Below are 27,749 nucleotides of genomic sequence, written 5' to 3'. Positions count from 1 at the left end.
ATAATGTAGGGTAAGTAACATTTATATAAGGTAGCATTGTTTAAAGTGGCTAGTGATATATTTACATCATTTCCCATCAATTCCCATTATTAAAGTGGCTGGAGTTGAGTCAGTGTCAGTGTGTTGGCAGCAGCCACTCAGTGTTAGTGGTGGCTGTTTAACAGTCTGATGGCCTTGAGATAGAAGCTGTTTTTCAGTCTCTCGGTCCCAGCTTTGATGCACCTGTACTGACCTCGCCTTCTGGATGATAGCGGGGTGAACAGGCAGTGGCTCGGGTGGTTGATGTCCTTGATGATCTTTATGGCCTTCCTGTGACATCGGGTGGTGTAGGTGTCCTGGAGGGCAGGTAGTTTGCCCCCGGTGATGCGTTGTGCAGACCTCACTACCCTCTGGAGAGCCTTACGGTTGAGGGCGGTGCAGTTGCCATACCAGGCGGTGATACAGCCCGCCAGGATGCTCTCGATTGTGCATCTGTAGAAGTTTGTGAGTGCTTTTGGTGACAAGCCGAATTTCTTCAGCCTCCTGAGGTTGAAGAGGCGCTGCTGCGCCTTCTTCACGATGCTGTCTGTGTGAGTGGACCAATTCAGTTTGTCTGTGATGTGTATGCCGAGGAACTTAAAACTTGCTACCCTCTCCACTACTGTTCCATCGATGTGGATAGGGGGGTGTTCCCTCTGCTGTTTCCTGAAGTCCACAATCATCTCCTTAGTTTTGTTGACGTTGAGTGTGAGGTTGTTTTCCTGACACCACACTCCGAGGGCCCTCACCTCCTCCCTGTAGGCCGTCTCATCGTTGTTGGTAATCAAGCCTACCACTGTTGTGTCGTCCGCAAACTTGATGATTGAGTTGGAGGCGTGCGTGGCCACGCAGTCGTGGGTGAACAGGGAGTACAGGAGAGGGCTCAGAACGCAACCTTGTGGGGCCCCAGTGTTGAGGATCAGCGGGGAGGAGATGTTGTTGCCTACCCTCACCACCTGGGGGCGGCCCGTCAGGAAGTCCAGTACCCAGTTGCACAGGGCGGGGTCGAGACCCAGGGTCTCGAGCTTGATGACGAGCTTGGAGGGTACTATGGTGTTGAATGCCGAGCTGTAGTCGATGAACAGCATTCTCACATAGGTATTCCTCTTGTCCAGATGGGTTAGGGCAGTGTGCAGTGTGGTTGAGATTGCATCGTCTGTGGACCTATTTGGGCGGTAAGCAAATTGGAGTGGGTCTAGGGTGTCAGGTAGGGTGGAGGTGATATGGTCCTTGACTAGTCTCTCAAAGCACTTCATGATGACGGATGTGAGTGCTACGGGGCGGTAGTCATTTAGCTCAGTTACCTTAGCTTTCTTGGGAACAGGAACAATGGTGGCCCTCTTGAAGCATGTGGGAACAGCAGACTGGTATAGGGATTGATTGAATATGTCCGTAAACACACCGGCCAGCTGGTCTGCGCATGCTCTGAGGGCGCGGCTGGGGATGCCATCTGGGCCTGCAGCCTTGCGAGGGTTAACACGTTTAAATGTCTTACTCACCTCGGCTGCAGTGAAGGAGAGACCGCATGTTTTCGTTGCAGGCCGTGTCAGTGGCACTGTATTGTCCTCAAAGCGGGCAAAAAAGTTATTTAGTCTGCCTGGGAGCAAGACATCCTGGTCCGTGACTGGGCTGGGTTTCTTCCTGTAGTCCGTGATTGACTGTAGACCCTGCCACATGCCTCTTGTGTCTGAGCCGTTGAATTGAGATTCTACTTTGTCTCTGTACTGGCGCTTAGCTTGTTTGATAGCCTTGCGGAGGGAGTAGCTGCACTGTTTGTATTCGGTCATGTTACCAGACACCTTGCCCTGATTAAAAGCAGTGGTTCGCGCTTTCAGTTTCACACGAATGCTGCCATCAATCCACGGTTTCTGGTTAGGGAATGTTTTAATCGTTGCTATGGGAACGACATCTTCAACGCACGTTCTAATGAACTCGCACACCGAATCAGCGTATTCGTCAATGTTGTTATCTGACGCAATACGAAACATCTCCCAGTCCACGTGATGGAAGCAGTCTTGGAGTGTGGAGTCAGCTTGGTCGGACCAGCGTTGGACAGACCTCAGCGTGGGAGCCTCTTGTTTTAGTTTCTGTCTGTAGGCAGGGATCAACAAAATGGAGTCGTGGTCAGCTTTTCCGAAAGGGGGGCGGGGCAGGGCCTTATATGCGTCGCGGAAGTTAGAGTAACAATGGTCCAAGGTCTTTCCTCCCCTGGTTGCGCAATCGATATGCTGATAAAATTTGGGGAGTCTTGTTTTCAGATTAGCCTTGTTAAAATCCCCAGCTACAATGAATGCAGCCTCCGGATAAATTGTTTCCAGTTTGCAGAGAGTTAAATAAAGTTCGTTCAGAGCCATCGATGTGTCTGCTTGGGGGGGGATATATACGGCTGTGATTATAATCGAAGAGAATTCTCTTGGTAGATAATGCGGTCTACATTTGATTGTGAGGAATTCTAAATCAGGTGAACAGAAGGATTTGAGTTCCTGTATGTTTCTTTCATCGCACCATGTCACGTTAGTCATAAGGCATACGCCCCCGCCCCTCTTTTTACCAGAAAGATGTTTTTTCCTGTCTGCGCGATGCGTGGAGAAACCTGTTGGCTGCACCGCTTCGGATTGCGTCTCTCCAGTAAGCCACGTTTCCGTGAAGCAAAGAACGTTACAGTCTCTGATGTCCCTCTGGAATGCTACCCTTGCTCGGATTTCATCAACCTTGTTGTCAAGAGACTGGACATTGGCAAGAAGAATGCTAGGGAGTGGTGCGCGCTGTGCCCGTCTCCGGAGTCTGACCAGAAGACCGCCTCGTTTCCCTCTCTTTCGGAGTCGTTTTTTTGGGTCGCTGCATAGGATCCACTCCGTTGTCCTGTTTGTAAGGCAGAACACAGGATCCGCGTCGCGAAAAACATATTCTTGGTCGTACTGATGGTGAGTTGATGCTGATCTTATATTCAGTAGTTCTTCTCGACTGTATGTAATGAAACCTAAGATGACCTGGGGTACTAATGTAAGAAATAACACGTAAAAAAACAAAAAACTGCATAGTTTCCTAGGAACGCGAAGCGAGGCGGCCATCTCTGTCGGCGCCGGAAGTAAATCGATGGAGGGAGGAGGGAGGAGAGAGCAGTAGACAGACAGCAGGATGGGGGAGAGAGCAGTAGACAAACAGCAGGAGAGAGGAGGGAGTAGAGAGCAGTTGACAGACAGCAGGAGAGAGGAGAGAGCAGTAGACAGACAGCAGGAGAGAGGAGAGAGCAGTAGACAGACAGCAGGAGAGAGGAGAGAGCAGTAGACAGACAGCAGGAGGGAGGGAGGAGAGAGCAGTAGACAGACAGCAGGAGAGAGGAGAGAGCAGTAGACAGACAGACGGAGGGAGGAGAGAGCAGTAGACAGACAGCAGGAGGGAGGAGGGAGGAGAGAGCAGTAGACAGACAACAGGAGAGAGGAGGGAGGAGAGAGCAGTAGACAGACAGCAGGGGGAGGAGAGAGCAGTAGACAGACAGCAGGAGAGAGGAGAGAGCAGTAGACAGAGCAGGAGGGAGGAGAGAGCAGTAGACAGACAACAGGAGAGAGGAGGAAGGAGAGAGCAGTAGACAGACAGCAGGAGGGAGGAGAGAGCAGTAGACAGACAGCAGGATGGGGGAGAGAGCAGTAGACAAACAGCAGGAGAGAGGAGGGAGTAGAGAGCAGTTGACAGACAGCAGGAGAGAGGAGAGAGCAGTAGACAGACAGCAGGAGAGAGGAGAGAGCAGTAGACAGACAGCAGGAGGGAGGAGAGAGCAGTAGACAGACAGCAGGAGAGAGGAGAGAGCAGTAGACAGACAGACGGAGAGAGGAGGGAGGAGAGAGCAGTAGACAGACAGCAGGAGGGAGGAGGGAGGAGAGAGCAGTAGACAGACAGCAGGAGAGAGGAGAGAGCAGTAGATAGACAGCAGGAGAGAGGAGGAGGGAGGAGAGAGCAGTAGACAGACAGCAGGAGAGAGGAGAGAGCAGTAGACAGACAGCAGGAGACAGGAGAGAGCAGTAGACAGACAGAAGGAGAGAGGAGGGAGGAGAGGGCAGTAGACAGACAGCAGGAGAGAGGAGAGAGCAGTAGACAGACAGCAGGAGAGAGGAGGGAGGAGAGGGCAGTAGACAGACAGCAGGAGAGAGGAGAGACCAGTAGACAGACAGCAGGAGAGAGGAGGGAGGAGAGAGCAGTAGACAGACAGCAGGAGAGAGGAGAGACCAGTAGACAGACAGCAGGAGAGAGGAGGGAGGAGAGAGCAGTAGACAGACAGCAGGAGGGAGGAGAGAGCAGTAGACAGACAGCAGGAGAGAGGAGAGAGCAGTAAACAGACAGCAGGAGAGAGAAGAGAGCCGTAAACAGACAGCAGGAGAGAGGAGAGAGCCGTAGACAGACAGCAGGAGAGAGGAGAGAGCCGTAGACAGACAGCAGGAGAGAGGAGAGAGCAGTAGACAGACAGCAGGAGAGAGGAGGGAGGAGAGAGCAGTAGACAGACAGCAGGAGAGAGGAGAGACCAGTAGACAGACAGCAGGAGAGAGGAGGGAGGAGAGAGCAGTAGACAGACAGCAGGAGGGAGGAGAGAGCAGTAGACAGACAGCAGGAGAGAGGAGAGAGCAGTAAACAGACAGCAGGAGAGAGAAGAGAGCCGTAAACAGACAGCAGGAGAGAGGAGAGAGCCGTAGACAGACAGCATGAGAGAGGAGAGAGCCGTAGACAGACAGCAGGAGAGAGGAGAGAGCCGTAGACAGACAGCATGAGAGAGGAGAGAGCCGTAGACAGACAACAGGAGAGAGGAGGGAGGAGAGAGCCGTAGACAGACAGCAGGAGAGAGGATAGAGCCGTAGACAGACAGCAGGAGAGAGGATAGAGCCGTAGACAGACAGCATGAGAGAGGAGAGAGCCGTAGACAGACAGCAGGAGAGAGGAGAGAGCAGTAAACAGACAGCAGGAGAGAGGAGAGAGCAGTAAACAGACAGCAGGAGAGAGGAGAGAGCAGTAAACAGACAGCAGGAGAGAGGAGAGAGCAGTAAACAGACAGCATGAGAGAGGAGAGAGCCGTAGACAGACAGCAGGAGAGAGGAGGGAGGAGAGAGCCGTAGACAGACAGCAGGAGAGAGGATAGAGCCGTAGACAGACAGCAGGAGAGAGGATAGAGCCGTAGACAGACAGCATGAGAGAGGAGAGAGCCGTAGACAGACAGCAGGAGAGAGGATAGAGCCGTAGACAGACAGCAGGAGAGAGGATAGAGCCGTAGACAGACAGCATGAGAGAGGAGAGAGCCGTAGACAGACAGCAGGAGAGAGGAGAGAGCCGTAGACAGAGCAGGAGGGAGGAGAGAGCAGTAGACAGACAGCAGGAGAGAGGAGAGACCAGTAGACAGACAGCAGGAGAGAGGAGAGAGCCGTAGACAGACAGCAGGAGAGAGGATAGAGCCGTAGACAGACAGCAGGAGAGAGGATAGAGCCGTAGACAGACAGCATGAGAGAGGAGAGAGCCGTAGACAGACAGCAGGAGAGAGGAGAGAGCAGTAAACAGACAGCAGGAGAGAGGAGAGAGCAGTAAACAGACAGCAGGAGAGAGGAGAGAGCAGGAAACAGACAGCAGGAGAGAGGAGAGATTCGTAGACAGACAGCAGGAGAGAGGAGAGACCAGTAGACAGACAGCAGGAGAGAGGAGAGAGCAGTAGACAGACAGCAGGAGAGAGGAGAGAGCCGTAGACAGAGCAGGAGGGAGGAGAGAGCAGTAGACAGACAGCAGGAGAGAGGAGAGACCAGTAGACAGACAGCAGGAGAGAGGAGAGAGCCGTAGACAGACAGCAGGAGAGAGGAGAGAGCCGTAGACAGACAGCATGAGAGAGGAGAGAGCAGTGAGGACGTATGGTAACAGAACACCTGTTTCTCCAGCAACAGTAGGTTGGATGGACGCTCTGCCATCCCCATCCTTCATGTAGAGGAGACATAAAAGTGGCTTTTAATTGATAATTAAATTAGACTAAAGGTTATGTTGGCATGTGTTTTTGTGTGTGAGTGTGCGTGCGTGCTGACATGTGTGTATCTGTATGGGTGTGTGTGTGTGTGTGTGTGTGTGTGTGTGTGTGTGTGTGCGTTGTTGCTTGCTGACATGTGTGTATCTGTATGGGTGTGTATGGGTGTGTGTGTGTGTGTGTGTGTGTGCGTTGTTGCTTGCTGACATGTGTGTATCTGTATGGGTGTGTATGGGTGTGTGTGTGTGTGCGTTGTTGCGTGCTGACATTTGTGTATCTGTATGGGTGTGTGTGCGTGCTGACGTGTGTATCTGTATGGGTGTGTGTGTGTGTGTGTGTACGTGCTGACATGTGTGTATCTGTATGGGTGTGTGTGTGTGTGTGTGTGCGTGCTGACATGTGTGTGTGTGTGTGTGTGTGTGTGCGTGCGTGCTGACATGTGTGTATCTGTATGGGTGTGTGAGTGTGCGTGCGTGCTGACATGTGTGTATCTGTGTGTGTGTGTGTGTGTGTGTGTGTGTGTGTGTGTGTGTGTGTGTGTGTGTGTGTGTGTGTGTGTGTGTGTGTGTGTGTGTGTGTGTGTGTTGACATGTGTGTATCTGTATGGGTGTGTGTGTGTGTGTGTGTGTGTGTGTGTGTGTGTGTGTGTGTGTGTGCGTGCTGACATGTGTGTATCTGTATGGGTGTGTGTGTGTGTGTGTGTGTGTGTGCGTGCTGACATGTGTGTATCTGTATGGGTGTGTGATTGTGCGTGCTGACATGTGTGTATCTCTATGGGTGTGTGAGTGTGCGTGCTGACATGTGTGGATCTCTATGGGTGTGTGAGTGTGCGTGCTGACATGTGTGTATCTCTATGGGTGTGTGAGTGTGCGTGCTGACATGTGTGTATCTCTATGGGTGTGTGAGTGTGCGTGCTGACATGTGTGTATCTCTATGGGTGTGTGTGCAGCGGTGAAGGAGTACGTCACCCAGACACAGCTGCTGCTCTCTCCTCTGTAGTACTATCAGATGTATAATTGAAGGCCCCAGGGGCTAGCCTATAGGAACTGCTTTAATGACCTACTAAAGACAGGCTGCCCCAATGGGCTGAGGGCTGGAGGTAGATAGTGGTTATGGATGAGGAACTTGACTTAAGGGCCATAACGCACTGTAACCCCCTCCCCCTACACCCGCCTTCTCTCTTCAAATTGAACAAGCACTCACCTAGAGCCACCCCCTCGATTCACACAGCTCTGTTGTTCACAGTCACAGCCCCTATTACCAAATGATGCAATCCTGACAGTACACTCTAAAACAAAAATCTAATTGTTTCAACTAATTATTATTAAGTAACTAGTTCCACCGCCTTTTTTTGTTTACTAACATTTTTGGTCCAAGTACACTCACACACCCATAGAGATACACACATGTCAGCACGCACACTCACAAATGAGACAAACATTGAGCAAACATGTCATTTTTACATTTACTGCATTTTTGCCTACGTTTTCTCAAGTTGGAGCAATGTTTGGGTCAATACATTTTTGTTGTTGTTCAGGTAACACTTGGACTGAGAAGTTAAGTAAATGGCTGTGGAAAAAGTCTGTGTCCTTAAAATGTATATAGTATGTATAAGTTGGAAGTAGGAGCCTAAGTGTTGTTGTCCATTAGTTTACTCCAATAAGGGGAGGGGTGGAGGGTTAGGGGTAAATATATATGTATATGGTATATATGTGTACAGTTGAAGTCGGAGGTTTACATACACTTAGGTTGGAGTCATTAAAACTTGTTTTTCAACCACTCCACAAATTTCTTGTTAACAAACTATAGTTTTGGCAAGTCGGTTAGGACATCGACTTTGTGCATGACACAAGTCATTTTTCCAACAATTGTTTACAGACAGATTATTTCACTTATAATTCACTGTATCACAATTCCAGTGGGTTAGAAGTTTACATACACTAAGTTGACTGTGCCTTTAAACAGCTTGGAAAATTCCAGAAAATTATGTCATGGCTTTAGAAGCTTCTGATAGGCTAATTGACATCATTTGAGTCAATTGGAGGTTTACCCGTGGATGTATTTCAAGGCCTACCTTCAAACTCAGTGCCTCTTTGCTTGACATCATGGGAAAATCAAAGGAAATTAGCCAAGACCTCAGAAAAAAAAATGTAGACCTCCACAAGTCTGGTTCATCCTTGGGAGCAATTTCCAAATGCCTGAAGGTACCACGTTCATCTGTACAAACAATAGTATAGTGCAAGTATAAACACCATGGGACCACGCAGCCGTCATGCCGCTCAGGAAGGAGACGCATTCTGTCTCCTAGAGATGAACATACTTTGGTGAGCAAAGTGCAAATCAATCCCAGAACAACAGCAAAGGACCTTGTGAAGATGCTGGAGGAAACAGGTACAAAGGTATCTATATCCACAGTAACACAAGTCCTATATCGATATAACCTGAAAGGCTGCTCGTCAAGGAAGAAGCCACTGCTCCAAAACCGCCACAAAAAAGCCAAACTACGGTTTGCAACTGCACATGGGGAGAAAGATCGTACTTTTTGTAGAAATGTCCTCTGGTCTGATGAAACAAAAATATAACTGTTTGGTCATAATGACCATTGTTATGTTTGGAGGAAAAGGTGGAGGCTTGCAAGCTGAAGAACACCATCCCAACCGTGAAGCACGGGGGTGGCAGCATCATGTTGTGGGGGTGCTTTGCTGCAGGTGGGACTGGTGCACTTCACAAAATAGATGGCATCATGAGGAAAGACAATTATGTGGATATATTGAAGCAACATCTCAAGACATCAGTCAGGAAGTTAAAGCTTGGTCCCAAATGGGTCTTCCAAATGGACAATGACCCCAAGCATACTTCCAAAGTTGTGGCAAAATGTCTTAAGGGCAACAAAGTTAAGGTATTGGAGTGGCCATCACAAGGCCCTGACCTCAATCCTATAAAAAAAATGTGGGCAGAACTGAAAAAGAGTGTGCGAGCAAGGAGGCCTACAAACCTGACTCAGTTACACCAGCTCTGACAGGAGGAATGTGCCAAAATTCACCCAACTTACTGTGGGAAGCTTGTGGAAGGCTACCCGAAACGCTTGACCCAAGTTAAACAAGTTAAAGGCAATGCTACCAAATAGTAATTGAGTGTATGTAAACTTCTGACCCACTGAGAATGTGATGAATTAAATAAAATATTAAATAAATAATTCTCTCTACTATTATTCTGACATTTCACATTTTTTAAATAAAGTGGTGATCCTATCTGACCTAAGACAGGGAATTTTTACTAGGATTAAATGTCAGGAATTGTGAAAAGCTGAGTTTAAAATGTATTTGGCTAAGGTGTATGTAAACATCCGACTTCAACTATAAATATTACTAATATTATGTATAAATATTTAAAATAATATTTTATTTTATATACTATATATATATATATATTTACAAATATATATATAAATATGGGGGATTGGAAATAATTACATTGATGGAAGCCACAATCTATCTGCAATATAAAAGTTGATCTACGCCACAATCTATCTGCAATATTAAAGTTGATCTACCCCCTAAAAACACATGTGGTGGAAGCAGTTATTTTTTTACTGTGTACAAAAAGCAGTTCAATTAAACCATCTCTTTCTCCCTCCCCCTTCAGACCCTGTGGAGATGGAGTACCAGGAAGCCGTCAGTAAGGTGACTCTACAGCAGGTCGTGGGTGATCTGGAGCCCTCCACCGGCTATACCTTCTATGTGAAGGCTTACACGTCCCGCGGAGCCAGCAAGCCCTCTGAGAGCGCCACCGAGAGCACGCTGGGCGAAGGTGTGCCTTGGGAACGCACACACTTTCACACATACACACACACACATAAACGCTCACTTAACTGGTGGTAATTACATGGACCAAAAAAAGGTTTTTATGAGTTGTTTATTGTAAAGGTTCTGTAAAACACCTACAGGAGTCTGTAGTACAGTAGCCACATACCTGACTGAGATATACTGAGAAAGTACTAAAGCCTGACGGCTTGTGTTTAGTTTAATATATCATGTAGGTTATTTTTGTTATGTGGATGTTTAGTGGATTCTAACACCACCGTGTGTGTTTCAGTGCCAGCACCCCCGTCACTGTTCATTAAATTGTTGAACAGCAGTGTGGTGCAGGCGGTGTGGGAGCCATCCTCTAAGATGGGCCAACATGAGGGCTTCAGGCTGTACTACAGGAGGGTCCACACCCCCCTCTTCACCGGACCACTCACCTTCACCCGCAACGTCACCCAGTACAACATCACCCAGCTGGGTGAGACAGGGGGACATGGGCTGGGGGCTGGGGGAAAGGATGATCCATGGAGATGTGTTGAAGGGATTGTTACACGGTCAATGTGTTTAACGTGATGCCTTGAGTGATTGTACATTAGAAGCCAACTCTATTCATATAAGCTATATGTTTCAACTTCTCTCTGTCTCTCTCTCTCTCTCTATCTCTCTTTGTCTCTCTCTCTATCTCTCTCTCTCTATCTCTATCTCTCTCTCTCTCTCTCTCTCTCTCTATCTCTCTCTCTATCTCTCTCTCTCTCTCTGTTCCTCCTCTCCTCAGATCCAACCCTGGTGTATGAGATTAAGGTTCTGGCCTTCAACCAACACGGAGATGGCAACGCCACCATGCGCTTCGTCTCACTGAAGGAGGCTGTGGAGAAATCAGGTGACTTCCTGCCGCACACAAACACAAACACCCACGCAGACCAGGGCTCACACGTCCTGTAATCTTTTCAGAGCAGCGTTGAAGAGGCCTCATGCAGGCTGCTGTTGTGTGTTTACAGCTCTCCGTTTGACTGGATCACTCCATGCTGCCACAGCATTGGTAGTCTGGCTGGCAGCACTAGATTAGATTGTGGGTGTACTGTATGACAGCTCTGTGCTGTGGGCATTGTTTCTCTGTGTGTATGTGTGTGTCACTGTGCTGCGTGGCATAGCTGTTGTCCTTACTGGGCCGTGTGTGTGTGTCTACAGTGCTGAACACCCCCTGTGACTGTGTGAAAGATGAACAGAGCAAGACCTCTACAACCGGAATCATCATCGGCATCCATATAGGAGTCACCTGCATCGTATTCTGCATGCTCTTCCTCATGTTCAGCTACAGGGGGAGGTGAGTATTGGTGCAACAACAAGGGGACTATGTGTGTCTGTGTGGGCTTGATCCTGGCAGGGGGCCTGACGGTGGGTTTTTGTGGGAATTGTGTTCCTCCAGGTTGATGACGTGTAAGACAGTGCAGGCCACCCCCCAGGCCGGGCGTAACATTGCCCTGGAGTTGTCCTCCACCTCCCAGGGGGCCCTGGCCTTAAACGGGGTGAGCAGATCAGGCATGGAAGGGAATGGCAGCCTTGCTGGAAAGAGCAGGGGAGACAGCAACGAGCTGGAGAGACTCTTCTCAGGCCCGTCCCACTGTGGAGACCTAGCAGACAGTTCACGCATGGTGAGTAGAGGGCCTGACACCAAGTCAACTGAAATCAAGTCATAAGAGTTCAATTTATGCTATGAAGTCTAGAATGATGCAATGGGCTAGATTTACGCTAGATTTACGTTAGATTTACGTTAGATTTACATTAGATTGGCCTTTTTCTACAGTTGAAGTCGGAAGTTTACATACACCTTAGAAAAATACATTTAAACTCAGTTTTTCACAATTCCTGACATTTAATCCCAGTAAAAAGTCCCTGTTTTAGGTCAGTTAGGATCACCACTTTATTTTAAGAATGTGAAATGTCAGAATAATAGTAGAGAGAATTATTTATTTCAGCGTTTATTTCTTTCATCACATTCCCAGTGGGTCAGAAGTTTACATGCACTCAACTAGTATTTGGTAGCATTGCCTTTAAATTGTTTAACTTGGGTCAAACGTTTCGGGTAGCCTTCCACAAGCGTCCCACAATAAGTTGGGTGAATTCTGGCCCATTCCTCCTGTCAGAGCTGGTGTAACTGAGTCAGGTTTGTAGGCCTCCTTACTTGCACATGCTTTTTCAGTTCTGCCCACAAATATTCTATAGGACTGAGGTCGGGGCTTTGTGATGGCCACTCCAATACCGTGACTTTGTTGCCCTTAAGACATTTTGCCACAACTTTGGAATTATGCTTGGGGTCATTGTCCATTTGGAAGACCCATTTGCGACCAAGCTTTAACTTCCTGACTGATGTCTTGAGATGTTGCTTCAATATGTCCAAGCCAAGTCAACAAACAGATCACTGACCATCTCGAATCCCACCGTACCTTCTCCGCTGTGCAATCTGGTTTCCGAGCCGGTCACGGGTGCACCTCAGCCACATTCAAGGTGCTAAACGATATCATAACCGCCATCGATAAAAGACAGGACTGTGCAGCCGTCTTCATCGACCTGGCCAAGGCTTTCAACTCTGTCAATCACCATATTCTTATCGGCAGACTAAGTAGCCTCGGTTTTTCTAATGACTGCCTTCCCTGGTTCACCAACTACTTTGCAGACAGTGTTCAGTGTGTCAAATCGGAGGGCATGTTGTCCGGTCCTCTGGCAGTCTCTATGGGGGTGCCACAGGGTTCAATTCTCGGGCTGACTCTTTTCTCTGTATATATCAATGATGTTGCTCTTGCTGCGGGCGATTCCCTGATCCACCTCTACGCAGACGACACCATTCTGTATACACTGCTCAAAAAAATAAAGGGAACACTTAAACAACACAATGTAACCCCAAGTCAATCACACTTCTGTGAAATCCAAACTGTCCACTTAGGAAGCAACACTGATTGACAGTACATTTCACATGCTGTTGTGCAAATGGAATAGACAACAGGTGGAAATTATAGGCAATTAGCAAGACACCCCCAATAAAGGAGTGGTTCTGCAGGTGGCAACCACAGACCACTTCTCAGTTCCTATGCTTCCTGGCTGATGTTTTGGTTACTTTTGAATACTGGTGGTGCTTTCAATCTAGTGGTAGCATGAGACGGAGTCTACAACCCACACAAGTGGCTCGGGTAGTGCAGCTCATCCAGGATGGCACATCAATGCGAGCTGTGACAAGAAAGTTTGCTGTGTCTGTCAGCGTAGTGTCCAGAGCATGGAGGAGCTACCAGGAGACAGGCCAGTACATCAGGAGACGTGGAGGAGGCCGTAGGAGGGCAACAACCCAGCAGCAGGACCGCTACCTCCGCCTTTGTGCAATGAGGAGCAGGAGGAGCACTGCCAGAGCCCTGCAAAAGGACCTCCAGCAGGCCACAAATGTGCATGTGTCTGCTCAAACGGTCAGAAACAGACTCCATGAGGGTGGTATGAGGGCCCGACGTCCACAGGTGGGGGTTGTGCTTACAGCCCAACACCGTGCAGGACGTTTGGCATTTGCCAGAGAACACCAAGATTGGCAAATTCGCCACTGGCGCCCTGAGCTCTTCACAGATGAAAGCAGGTTCACACTGAGCACGTGACAGCCATGACAGAGTCTGGAGACACCGTGGAAAATGTTCTGCTGCCTGCAACATCCTCCAGCATGACCGGTTTGGCGGTGGGTCAGTCATGGTGTGGGGTGGCATTTCTTTGGGGGGCCGCACAGCCCTCCATGTGCTCGAGGTAGCCTGACTGCCATTAGGTACCGAGATGAGATCCTTAGACCCCTTGTGAGACCAGATGCTGGTGCGGTTGGCCCTGGGTTCCTCCTAATGCAAGACAATGCTAGACCTCATGTGACTGGAGTGTGTCAGCAGTTCCTGCAAGAGGAAGGCATTGATGCTATGGACTGGCCCGCCCGTTCCGCAGACCTGAATCCAATTGAGCACATCTGGGACATCATGTCTCGCTCCATCCACTAACGCCACGTTGCACCACAGACTGTCCAGGAGTTGGTGGATGCTTTAGTCCAGGTCTGGGAGGAGATCCCTCAGGAGACCATCCGCCACCTCATCAGGAGCATGCCCAGGCGTTGTAGGGAGGTCATACAGGCACGTGGAGGCCACACACACTACTGAGCCTCATTTTGACTTGTTTTAAGGACATTACATCAACGTTGGATCAGCCTGTAGTGTAGTTTTCCACTGTAATTTTGAGTGTCACTCCAAATCCATGAATATTTCATTCATTCAGATCTAGGATGTGTTATTTTAGTGTTCCCTTAATTTTTTTGAGCAGTGTACTTCTGGCCCTTCCTTGGACACTGTGCTATCTAACCTCCAAACGAGCTTCAATGCCATACAACACTCCTTCCGTGGCCTCCAACTGCTCTTAAACGCTAGTAAAACCAAATGCATGCTTTTCAACCGTTCGCTGCCTGCACCCGCACGCCCGACTAGCATCACCACCCTGGATGGTTCCGACCTAGAATATGTGGACATCTATAAGTACCTAGGTTTCTGGCTAGACTGTAAACTCTCCTTCCAGACTCATATCAAACATCTTCAATCTAAAATCAAATCTAGAGTCGGCTTTCTATTCCGCAACAAAGCCTCCTTCACTCACGCCGCCACACTTACCCTAGTAAAACTGACTATCCTACCGATCCTCGACTTCGGTGATGTCATCTACAAAATAGCTTCCAATACTCTACTCAGCAAACTGGATGCAGTTTATCACAGTGCCATCCGTTTTGTTACTAAAGCACCTTATACCACCCACCACTGCGACCTGTATGCTCTAGTCGGCTTGCCCTCGCTACATATTCGTCGCCAGACCCACTGGCTCCAGGTCATCTACAAGTCCATGCTAGGTAAAGCTCCGCCTTATCTCAGTTCACTGGTCACGATGGCAACACCCACCCGTAGCACGCGCTCCAGCAAGTGTATCTCACTGATCATCCCTAAAGCCAACACCTCATTTGGCCGCCTTTCCTTCCAGTTCTCTGCTGCCTGTGACTGGAACGAATTGCAAAAATCACTGAAGTTGGAGACTTTTATCTCCCTCACCAACTTCAAACATCTGCTATCTGAGCAGCTAATCGATCGCTGCAGCTGTACATAGTCCATCGGTAAATAGCCCACCCAATTTACCTTCCTCATCCCCATACTGTTTTTATTTATTTACTTTTCTGCTCTTTTGCACACCAGTATCTCTACCTGCACATGACCATCTGATCATTTATCACTCCAGTGTTAATCTGCATAATTGTATTTATTCGCCTACCTCCTCATGCCTTTTGCACACAATGTATATAGACTCTCCTTTTTTTCTACTGTGTTATTGACTTGTTAATTGTTTACTCCATGTGTAACTCTGTTGTTGTCTGTTCACACTGCTATGCTTTATCTTGGCCAGGTCGCAGTTGTAAATGAGAACTTGTTCTCAACTAGCCTACCTGGTTAAATAAAGGTGAAATAAAAAAATACAAAAATGTCAACATAATTGTCTTTCCTCATGATGCCATCTATTTTGTGAAGTGCACCAGTCGCTCCTGCAGCAAAGCACCTCCACAAAATTTTGCTGCCACCCCCATGCTTCATGGTTGGGATGGTGTTCTTCAGCTTGTAAGCCTCCCCCTTTTCCCTCCAAACATAACGATGGTCATTATGGCCAAACAGTTATATTTTTGTTTCATCAGACCAGAGGACATTTCTCCAAAAAGTACGATCTTTATCCCCATGTGCAGTTGCAAACCGTAGTTTGGCTTTTTTGTGGCGGTTTTGGAGCAGTGGTTTCTTCCTTGCTGAGCGGCCTTTCAGGTTATGTAGATTTTTGACTTGTTTTACTGTGGATATAGATACTTTTGTACCTGTTTCCTCCAGCATCTTCTAAAGGTCCTGTTGTTCTGGGATTGATTTTCACTTTTCGCACCAAAGTACGTTCATCTCTAGGAGACAGAACACGTCTCCTTCCTGAACGGTATGACGGCTGCGTGGTCCCATGGTGTTTATACTTGCATACTATTGTTTGTACAGATGAACGTGGTACCTTCAGGCGTTTGGAAATTGCTCCCAAGGATGAACCAGACTTGTGGAGGTCCACAATGTTTTTTCTGAGGTCTAGGCTGATTTAGTTAGATTTTCCCATGATGTCAAGCAAAGAGGCACTGAGTTTGAAGGTAGGCCTTGATATACATCCACGGGTAAACCTCCAATTGACTCAAATTATGTCAATTAGCCTATCAGAAGCTTCTAAAGCCATAACATAATTTTCTGGAATTTTCCAAGCTGTTTTAAGGCGCAGTCAACTTAGTGTATGTAAACTTTTGACCCACTGGAATTGTGATACAGTGAATTATAAGTTAAATAATCTGTCTGTAAACAATTGTTGGAAAATGACTTGTGCCATGCACAAAGTAGATGTCCTAACTGACTTGCCAAAACTATAGTTTGTTAACAAGAAATGTGTATAGTGGTTGGAAAACGAGTTTTAATGACTCCAGCCTAAGTGCATGTAAACTTCTGACTTCAACTGTATATTCCCATATTGAAGCTGGAATCGTTAATTGGTGATACTGCAATGGCCGTTAACGATATTACAACAACAACATAGTTACTGCAAACAACTAACACAGTTTTTTCCCTCTGGCATCATTGCACAGGCGGTAGAACAGAACAATTTGTACTGCAATTTTTTCCAGCACAATGCTCCTCACCTCGTCAACAAAACAATAACAACGCCAGTGGGCGGACAGCGGCTCTGTTTCCCCTACTACTCATTCCATCTTTAACTACATTACTGTGTGTGTGTGTGTTTCCAGTTGGATAGATCCCGGATGTCCTGTGCGCTGAACGAGACCCAGTTGTCCACTCTGCCGCTGGTTGACTTCAGCCTTGTGGTGGAGGGGGTCAGAGAGACGCAGTTCCAGAGGCCTCCAGCAGAGGGCCGGGCGGCCAGTGACAGGGCTGTGGCTGGGGTCACCCAGCAGAACCAGACCTGATAGAAGCATGAACGTCAAGTCTGTGACACGGTCACAGTGTCACCTCAGACTCGTATCACACTCAGGTCGACCGAAGTATTTCTTTTCATATTAGATTTTCTTTGTGCAAAGAATTGTATTATTGGTAAGTTAAATAAGTCGCCTCTGGAAAAGTTATAGGGTCTTGGACTCATTCTTGGAGGTGTCCCCGGCCTAGGCTTTTGGTGTGCTTTTGTGATGGACAGCTAGGTTTTAGCTTTGGCAGGTGAATTAAGTGTTCTTGTTTAGTTTTTTTACTTCCTTCATTTTCTGGTTGCCGGCAGCACACAGAATAGATGTCCAGAATGTCTTTGTTATACACTCATCATTTTATCTCATAGTCGAATATGTTTTTATTCCTCTACTATCTCACAAAATGGTTCTAAGTTATTGGTCTTATTTCTACTTTTTCTTTCAATGTCAAAGACTGCTGCCTCCTCTCAGCCTAGCAAGGATTCCACAAACGCATCCAACAAAGACTTAAGGCCTTCTTCCAGTGATTTCATATATTCTCTGTCTCAGGACTTTTCTTTTCAGTGATATCAATGGTTTTTTTATTAGTTCTCGGCCTTCATACAGGTTCTTAACTTGGCTCTGTGAACCTTAGGATTCAACAAAAACCTACCTCAGCCGGAATGAATGTGACGTGGGAAACCTTTTGGATCCGTCTTTTCCCCCTGCGTTCAGTTACTTTTACATGTAGAGCGATCGGTTCGTAAAACACGAGAACAGGTGCCACGCTACCTCAGATGTCAAGAACCGCCGCTCTCCTGCTTGTCGAAGCGGGGGGAAAAAGAAGAAAAAAAATCTAACGGAAAGCACTTCAAAACGCTGAAGTCCACGTTCTACCTCAAGATAACAATGTTGTAGTTGTTCTTTCTTTCATAATGAAACATGTACTTCTGTTGTGAGAGCTCCTGGCTTCCCTCCGTCGATGAATTGCTGTTTGTGGATATGTCAGTACCTCATGCAAGTTGACAGATGATATTGTTGTATGAATTCTACTTGTAAAAGACATTTTTCATAGTTTTCCATCGTGTTTGCGTGAGATATTTTCTCTTTGTTTTATTTGAATCTTAGTTGCTTCTGTTGATTGAAAAGACTGTTAGCGATGCACTGCACTGCCACTAATCATTTCAGGACAATTCTACTGCTATGTGAGAACTGCTGCAGATATTCTGTTGGGCAGGTGAGGATTTAGTTACATTTACACTTGATTGAGACATACATCATATGTGTATTTATGAATGATTGCAGGATGGAATTGTGTGTGTGTGTGTGTGTGTGGGTGTGTGTGTGGTATATGTGGTATATGTGATGTATTTAGATAAATAAGCACAAATGTATCAAAATGTCATTGTAGGCGTTGACAACCACAAATATTAATGTATCTGATATGATCCCAGGTAATTGGCTCTTCAATTGGCAATAGTGTTGTTCTAATCTGATTTTTTTGGGCTCTGCCTGTCACTCACTCCGAGCTGTGGCACAGTGCACTCCTCTTGTTATAGTTCATCAATTCAAATCAATTGTCTTCTGTCATAATAGCCCAGACTTCTCGAGCCTGTCCATCCCAGATCCCTCACTCCATCCCTCCTCCACGCTGACAAATGAAAGTGCTTCAGGAAAACCTTTATCACAGTGCTGCATGCAAATCCAGAGGGAGATGGTTTAACAGGTGGACCACAGGTATTAACTCACAGGTCTGAGTTCAGTGTGCTCATGCTGTCATCTTCCTGAGCAAACACACAGTCAACTTGATGTTATTAGACTTGGATCTGATCCAGGGTCAGATCTGGGAGTACCACCACCACTGCTCCACCTGTTCCTCCAGAACCATGCTCTCTGGATCTGGAGCTTCCCTGAGGCAGAGCCAACCTGAGCCAGGCCAGTACTCTTACGGTAGCCTGGGTTAGGGCCGCTGTCCGACAGACAGCTAGCGGCTCTCTCTACTGTAGAGATAGATCACATTTGAACTCTCACGTAATGGCCTATAGCAGTATTACTCTGGTAACCTACCTCAACCCCGACACGACCGTCCTGCTCTCAGGTTGCTCCCTCTCACACTCTGACCGAAACTTCTATATGTACATAAATATACACCACACACACGTAATGACACACACACTCCTAGGGAAGGGAGGATGTCTTCAGGGCCTTGTGGTAGTGCAGTTGTGTGACAGAAAAACGTTATGCTTAGCTTTTCGTCTTTATGCTTAGCTTTTGTGGATGTGAATATATCACAATTGTTTTTATTACATTTTTGTTGTATTAGAAGCTTTTACGTTTTTGTTTTTTCACTCAGCCTTGAATGTCTTTGAACATGTGTCTGTTATGGACTAATAAACGAGGACATCAAACACTCACTGCAAACTGTAGTATGGCTACTCAGTATAAACTGTAGTATGTCTACTCAGTATAAACTGTAGAATGGCTACTCAGTATAAACTGTAGTACAGCTACTCAGTATAAACTGTAGTATGGCTACTCAGTATAAACTGTAGTACAGCTACTCAGTATAAACTCTAGTATGGCTACTCAGTATAAACTGTAGTACAGCTACTCAGTATAAACTGTAGTATGGCTACTCAGTATAAACTGTAGTACAGCTACTCAGTATAAACTGTAGTATGGCTACTCAGTATAAACTGTAGTATGGCTACTCAGTATAAACTGTAGTATGGCTGGCTACTCAGTATAAACTGTAGTACAGCTACTCAGTATAAACTGTAGTACAGCTACTCAGTATAAACTGTAGTATGGCTACTCAGTATAAACTGTAGTATGGCTACTCAGTATAAACTGTAGTACGGCTACTCAGTATAAACTGTAGTACAGCTACTCAGTATAAACTGTAGTACAGCTACTCACTGCAGACTGTAGTACAGCTACTCACTGCAGACTGTAGTACAGCTACTCAGTATAAACTGTAGTACAGCTACTCAGTATAAACTGTAGTACGGCTACTCACTGCAGACTGTAGTACAGCTACTCACTGCAGACTGTAGTACAGCTACTCACTGCAGACTGTAGTACAGCTACTCAGTATAAACTGTAGTACAGCTACTCACTGCAGACTGTAGTACAGCTACTCAGTATAAACTGTAGTACAGCTACTCAGTATAAACTGTAGTACAGCTACTCAGTATAATTTGTAGTACAGCTACTCAGTATAATTTGTAGTACGGCTACTCAGTATAAACTGTAGTACGGCTACTACTCTTTTACTCCCAGAACCCTCCTCACAGATGATGTGCAGCAACAGGTGTTTCTAAATACAGATAATGAACAGTCACCAGTTCTCTCCCCTGATTTATTGCAAGGGGTTTCTGCAGTTATCATACTCAAATTGTGTTAATAAATGGAGGAACTCTATTAGATATGAAATACTGTACCCTTGATATAAAACATCCCCTGTAAAGGCACACACATATTCCTACCTTCCTAGGATGCAGTCATCGATTGAATTGTAGTCATTTGTTGGTCCAATATGCTTGAGTTAGATCGTTTAGAGCAGCCAGTGCTCTCATCCCTTTGTAGTTGGCTGATTAGAGGAAGTGTGTGCAGCGCTTGGTCCATTCTAGATTTGATATGGTAGCGACACTAGCCTGAAACGGACTGGTTAAATAAATGGGATGTCTGTGTTAAAGCCGGGCTGTAGAACTGTGTTTCTATTAGACTATCTATTGTACAGTTGTAATGCACATTACATTCCAGAGACGTGTGTCAGTGTGTGCTCCTCCGGCAGAGGGTTTTTATTGTGCGATGCAGTAGAAGTTGTTGTTGTTAATGCTTTGCATTGTTGCCGAAAACGTGGAACCAGAACTCACCTGCAGTAATTCTGTACTTTGTGTTTGTTTGTTTCTTCACCGTGCGTTTCTTAAATTGTCTCGCGGGTCTTCATTTATTGTATTGTTATTGTACATGATGGTAGATTTACATTGCAAGTCTTAGTAAACCCTAACGATAGTTGTCAAACTAGCAGAAAGAAATGCCTCAGAAATGTTACATGTGTATTTATGAACTGTTGGTGTAATGTTCTCTCATGTGCGTCTTTAAAAACGTAAAAGATGTTTGTGAGGAGGGGTCTCTCCAGAGAAACCAGAGGTACTTTTTCTTAGTAATTTACGGTTAATTTCCGATGCTGGAAATTGGCCACATCTCATCCCTGATTTGACAGGTTTTAGTGCCATACAGAGCACAACTTATTTACCCTTCACCCAGAATGCCGAGCTGTAAATTGAGGCATCATGTTTACATGATTGATATGATCATGATTCTCCCAGTGCTTTACACTCCTATAGATCAATGTTAAGAGCTGCCCTCTGTGATCAACTGCTGAAGCTGCTCTAGTCTATTCTGACTTATTACCACTCCATTGGCTGGTGAGATGAGATTCTCCCACTATCTATTCTCAGCCCTGCTTCTTCCTCTCGTGAGATTCCCATCCGCTGAGTTTGTTTCTCTGGACAAAGAGAGAGTGGGCTGACTGTGCTCAGGGAACGTCTATCTAATCCTTATGTTGTATTCGTCACAGCGGAACATGGACTGGGCGCTCCACTATGAGAGTCCATGTTATTTAGTACAATCTTCCTCTCACAGTGCTCTGACTGTGCCCTATTCAACCAGTTTAGGGGGAGGGATTGCCTTTTTTGTTTATCGACTAGGCAAATAATCAAGGAGATAATCTCTCCACTTTCACACATACTGAGCAGATAATGGTAATCCTCCATGCATGAAGATGTGTAGCCTCAGTGAGCCACGTATATAGGGATTCATGAATGAAGTTCACAACCACTCTTCTTAGTACGGTTTTGTCTCCTTTTGTCTCTCTTCCTTGCCCCTCTGTAATGCCACCTCTCCCTACACACACACACACACACACACACACACACCAGCGACACACACACAACTTTGTAAAGAAAGGAGTGTTTGTCAGAATTACCCCATTGCCCCAGCTCTCCCCAGAGAGAATCAGGGGAGAGACATTAGCTGGTTTATCTCTGGCCCCACAAGGCTATTGAGAACTGGAGAGTAAACACATCAAACCGGGAATCTGTAAAACAAACATTTTTTCTGTGTGACAATAATGTTACCATTTCAGCTTTTTAAGCCTCTTCATGAAAGGGATTAAATGTTCAACCGTTTTCTCTGTTCTCTAACCCAGCCATGGAAGGCGAGGGGAAACTCTGAAACTACTGCCTGCCATGTTTTTTCCCTGTTGTTTTTTCTTTCTATTTTTGCAAATCCTAATCATGCTAATTTGGACTCCTAATAAGTTAGGAATTCTCTTAACTGGCAGTTGCTGACCAGTGGCCACAAAGGAAATAGTCAAGTATCTACCAAGACTAATATAGACACTTGCACAATCTTGTAGAAGTGATTGTTTGAATTTTAGATAATGTTACTGTAGGAGTAGGTACTCACGGTATGCCATACTGGCCTGATATCTTAAAACAAAGCCTCCCCCCAAACTGGTTTGGGCATGAGTTAGTATCTTAGTAAGATTTGTTACAACACATCTATGAAATATGGTGTGGTGTTGTAGTTACATGAGATACAACTCCAAGTCTGTCCATGTATTCCACATTTTTTGCTCATATTGTAGAAACAGGAGAAAGCAAGCTACATATTGTAGGAGCTTAGCGAAAACGATTACAGTGATATCTCATTGTTGACATGTTTAAAGCCACAGTGGGTGTAACCAACGAACAAGGCCTGTTGAGGGATTGGCCTTTTTGTCATGCTGTAACACCACACAGTTCAGATGTATTGATCTGTTGATATGTGTCGTATTGATCACTGTGGCAACAAATGACTATACTTTTGATTGTAAATGGATTGCATTTCTGATGCTATTATCTCTCAGATATTCTCCCAAGAACGCAATGACTGTACATGGCAGATAATGCTGATTTGAAGATTTTCTAATCATTTGAATTCTTGTAATTTAATGGTGAATTAATGGAATTGTAACTTAAAGCATGTTTGAGATCAGTAGTATATTTGTACCTCTGTCGAGAAACACGTTAAATCCAATGTATTTAAGCATGGCTACAGAGAAAAATAGTTTTTTTTTAAACCATATCTTTCTCAGCTATTCGCAAATGTGCTGTTTCAGCAGATTGCTAAAGTGTTAGTTTATCATTATTGGATTTGTGATGGTGACACTGTGACATTTAGCCATTGGAATAGGGCAAATATTGTCATCTCAACATGGTGCTACTGATGTTTTTATTCCACACCGTTGGTCTACATATTTGATAGTCTGTATTTGCTGCAACTGTTTCTACTCAGAAAGACATTGTTATATAATAATCCTGACTGCTTGTTGATCATCGTCGTACCTGTTATTATAACTCACATTGTCCTGTTTGATCCCTTTTCCACCACTAAGAGATGTAATTGATTTCACCGTCAAACCGTCAAACCGAGTTCATGGTCACTAAACAGTGGAGACAATAAAGCATGAACCTTTTCATACAAACGTTTATTAACATGTTTTCGTGTTAAAGCTGTGCTTTAGAGATGCGTGCGTTTATGGAAATACACACGAAGTATGCACAGCTTTAATCTACAGTACAGACCTGCGTTGTTACGCCATCAAGCAGGGATACGAGAGCTGCTTGTATCTACAGGAAAACTTGTGCCTACTTATTGTAGCTACAGTTGAGCTTACACAGATGGTATTTCTGTCATATTTGATCTCCTCTTACCCAGTTTGGTTGGCAATAATGACTGTATCCCTCCTCACAAACCTGTGGCATTCTCTCCACCAGGCACAGAAGCCACCAGGCACATCGCACAGGGCAAGGGGAAAAGGCTTTCCAATGCAGTTACTATACGTACGACTGTCAAAGTCATTGTTGCTACTGCTACTACCATGCCATTGGGTTATTATATAGCCGCAAAGGTGCTAACCTAAACCAAATGTCAAATACAGTGCCCAGCCAGTTTCTATAGCCTCACTGTACTTTTAATGTGGGGAAGGGCGCCTCGGTTTTTAGTGCTTATGTTGGGTTTGATATAGGGACAGAGATGGTGTGATGAAAATAGCCAGGCTATGGAGAAGGAACTAAGAGAGCACAAACCTGTACAGTATAGTATAATCAGCTGCATATTGTCTGTGGAGAGCTGTTCAATCACGTCTGTCTGTCTGTCTATATGTCTGCTGAGGTCAGTGCCTCTGCCTGCCCTTGTGTCCCACAATCAAATTCAGGTCAATATAAAGTTTTTCCCGTCGGGGATCATTTTTTAGGTGTCCACAAATGTGTGTTCTCTGTGATACAGTATCTGTAGTTGGTCGTGATGGTTGGCCGTGATTCACATGTGTATACATATGTATAATACTGTATGTATGTGTATATGTGTATAAAGACAGACTAGATCTTTTTTTAGTGGGTTTGTATTGTTTTAGAAGTCATTGTGCCACACTGATTAAAGGCAAAAGACGACAACAACAACGGTAATAAACTAGCTCTAGTAATTAAACGGAGAGGTGTGAAGTGTTTCTTACTCTGCGTGTGGATGTGTGTGTGCGCTGGTTGTTTTGGCGACACAATTATCTTCACATTTGTCTCACGTATTATAATTAAGAAATGACGGCCTTCATCAAAAGCACATCCACGCTCATGACACATGCGGTTAAATAAGGCATAGCAGAAAACGGAAACACAAGGTTAACCCTACAGTAGCCTTACAGTACATCGAAGCTGCATCCCACAATGCCTCACATTCTACCATGGTGAACCTCAGTCATGGCATTGATTTATAATACACTCATTACTGTATGCGGATTTCTAATCCCTGCCAATCCAAGAATGTCAGGCTTTAAGAAAGACTAGGAATCTAAATCAAACTCTCTCTGCTTATTTGGGCTGTGAATTATATTCTGAAGCCTGTTTCAGTACTAGTTTCATCATCCAGTTCACTTGCTTAAATGTATTTCCTGGGGAGAAAACCAGCACCAAAACATCTCTATCTAATTAAACACCTTCTTTTACACTCCACTCTTTAATCCTAATTGTAAATTCTAAATCGGAACATATTGTTACCGTAATCCTAAACTTTTAGAATCCCTTACTTTTCAGTACCAAGGAGCTATCCATAATTTATCCGGTTAAGCCATGGATGCCCAGTAAAAAGTGTGTGTAGTGTTTTACTTTGATAAAACATAGGGCACTAAAAATGTACATCTTCACGTGGTAGAAACTGTGTGTACTCGGGCTCGGAAAAGCCGGTGACCTCACAAAATGATATTATCAAGATACTTAGGTGCCGATATACGCTATGTATTGCGATTCTCACAATTCAATATGTAGTGATTCAATACTGTGATTTTGTTGAGATTCGATGTTCCAAACATATTGCTCATCATATCAAATCAAATGTATTTATATAGCCCTTCGTACATCAGCTGATATCTCAAAGTGCTGTACAGAAACCCAGCCTAAAACCCCAAACAGCAAGCAATGCAGGTGTTGAGGCGTGTTGGCTAGGAAAAACTCCATAGAAAGGCCAAAACCTAGGAAGAAACCTAGAGAGGAACCAGGCTAAGAGGGGTGGCCTCTTCTGGCTGTGCCGGGTGGAGATTATAACAGAACATGACCAAGATGTTCAAATGTTCATAAATGACCAGCATGGTCAAATAATAGGTCTGGGATAGGTAGCACGTCCGGTGAACAGGTCAGGATTCCATAGCCGCAGGCAGAACAGTTGAAACTGGAGCAGCAGCACGGCCAGGTAGACTGAGGACAGCAAGGAGTCATCATGCCAGGTAGTCCTGAGGCATGGTCCTAGGGCTCAGGTCCTCTGAGAGAGAGAAAGAAGGAGAGAATTAGAGAGAGAATACTTAAATTCACACAGGACACCGGATAAGACAGGAGAAGTACTCTAGATATAACAAACTGACCCTAGCCCCCCGACACATAAACTACTGCAGTATAAATACTGGCCCCATCCGATGATACCCCCGGACAGGGCCAAACAGGAAGGATATAACCCCACTCACTTTGCCAAAGCACAGCCCCCACACCACTAGAGGGATATCTTCAACCACCAACATACCATCCTGAGACAAGGCCGAGTATAGCCCACAAAGATCTCCGCCACGGCACAACCCAAGGGGAGGCGCCAACCCAGACAGGAAGATCACATCAGTGACTCAACCCACTCAAGTGACGCACCCCTCCTAGGGACGGCATGAAAGAGCACCAGTAAGCCAGTGACTCAGCCCCTGTAATAGGGTTAGAGGCAGAGAATCCCAGTGGAAAGAGGGGAACCGGCCAGGCAGAGACAGCAAGGGCGGTTCGTTGCTCCAGAGCCTTTCCGTTCACCTTCACACTCCTGGGCCAGACTACATTCAATGATATGACCCACTGAAGAGATGAGTCTTCAGTAAAGACTTAAAGGTTGAGACCGAGTTTGCGTCTCTCACATGGGTAGGCAGACCATTCCATAAAAATGGAGATCTATAGGAGAAAGCCCTGCCTCCAGCTGTTTGCTTAGAAATTCTAGGGACAATTAGGAGGCCTGCGTCTTGTGACCATAGCGTACGCGTAGGTATGTACGGCAGGACCAAATCAGAGAGATAGGTAGGAGCAAGCCCATGTTATGCTTTGTAGGTTAGCAGTAAAACCTTGAAATCAGCCCTTGCCTTGACAGGAAGCCAGTGTAGGGAGGCTAGCACTGGAGTAATATGATCAAATGTATTGGTTCCAGTCAGGATTCTAGCAGCCGTATTTAGCACTAACTGAAGTTTATTTAGTGCTTTATCCGGGTAGCCGGAAAGTAGAGCATTGCAGTAGTCTAACCTAGAAGTGACAAAAGCATGGATTAATTTTTCTGCATCATTTTTGGACAGAAGGTTTCTGACATGTCTGCTGAAGAGATCCATGTGAAAATGACTTTTGATCAGTCATAGAAATAAAAGTGCTCCCTATATGAAAAGGTGATGGAGAAAAAGCTATGGAGTTGTTGGTGCAGGTACAGCCAACTACTCCAAAAATAATACTGTGATATTGTCAAAACGATACGATATATCATCAGAAATAAGATCCAGTATGTAACTAAATCGATTTTGTTCCCCATCGCTACTCTATATTAGTCTAAAGTGGTCTGCTATTTGTGTGTATGTACATGTATGTTCCCGAAGCCCCACAGTGTAGACTCACGCTGCCACGCTGTCCCAGTAAGGATATTAACAGTCCTGTTTGGCTGGCTCAGTGGGCCCCCATGGGTATAGTATAGTATGAAATGCATGTGAATGCCCCTGTAATCTGAGGCACCCTGACTCTGCCTCACTCCCTGATGCATGAGATCAATAACAGCACTATGAATAACATTGGCATACACACACACATATATACACACACATTTACACGCAGATATACACACACATATACTCACACACTAACATATGCACACACACACACACATATACACATATATACACACACTCCTCCTGTCTCCATATCTCCCTGCAGTGCTGCCCTGTGGACACGTTTGTGGTGTGGGACAACCCTCTGAGCTGTGTCATTACTGCGTAATTAAAAAATAAAAAAATTCAACTTTATTTAACCAGGTAGGCAAGTTGAGAACAAGTTCTCATTTACAATTGCGTCCTGGCCAAGATAAAGCAAAGCAGTTCGACACATATAACAACACAAAGTAACTCATGGAGTAAAACAAACATACAGTCAATAATACAGTAGAAAATTAATTCTATATACAATGTGAGCAAATGAGGTGAGATAAGCGAGGTAAAGGCAATAAATAGGCCATGGTGGCGAAGTAAATACAATATAGCAATTAAACACTGAAAAGGTAGATTTGCAGTGGAAGAATGTGCAAAGTGGAGATAGAAATAATGGGGTGCAAAGAAGCAAAA

The 27,749-nt window shown here is 45.5% G+C and overlaps 1 protein-coding gene across 1 annotated transcript in view; it reads left to right on the top strand.

The window, feature by feature from the left end:
* The window catches only part of LOC139384882 (immunoglobulin superfamily DCC subclass member 3-like), a 121,814-nt gene extending 104,139 nt beyond the window's left edge, over positions 1-17,675 (top strand). Inside the window, exons 9-14 of the mRNA XM_071129781.1 lie at positions 9,650-9,814; positions 10,100-10,288; positions 10,586-10,690; positions 10,999-11,134; positions 11,237-11,462; positions 16,664-17,675. Of these exons, the coding sequence (XP_070985882.1) occupies positions 9,650-9,814; positions 10,100-10,288; positions 10,586-10,690; positions 10,999-11,134; positions 11,237-11,462; positions 16,664-16,843 (1,001 nt within the window). The 3' untranslated portion in view covers positions 16,844-17,675. The remainder of the gene's footprint in view (positions 1-9,649; positions 9,815-10,099; positions 10,289-10,585; positions 10,691-10,998; positions 11,135-11,236; positions 11,463-16,663) is intronic.
* Positions 17,676-27,749: the final 10,074 nt, after the last annotated feature.

Source organism: Oncorhynchus clarkii, chromosome 26 (assembly GCF_045791955.1).
Source record: "Oncorhynchus clarkii lewisi isolate Uvic-CL-2024 chromosome 26, UVic_Ocla_1.0, whole genome shotgun sequence".
NCBI classification, from domain to species: Eukaryota; Metazoa; Chordata; class Actinopteri; order Salmoniformes; family Salmonidae; genus Oncorhynchus; species Oncorhynchus clarkii.
This window is presented reverse-complemented; position numbering and strand designations above follow the sequence as displayed.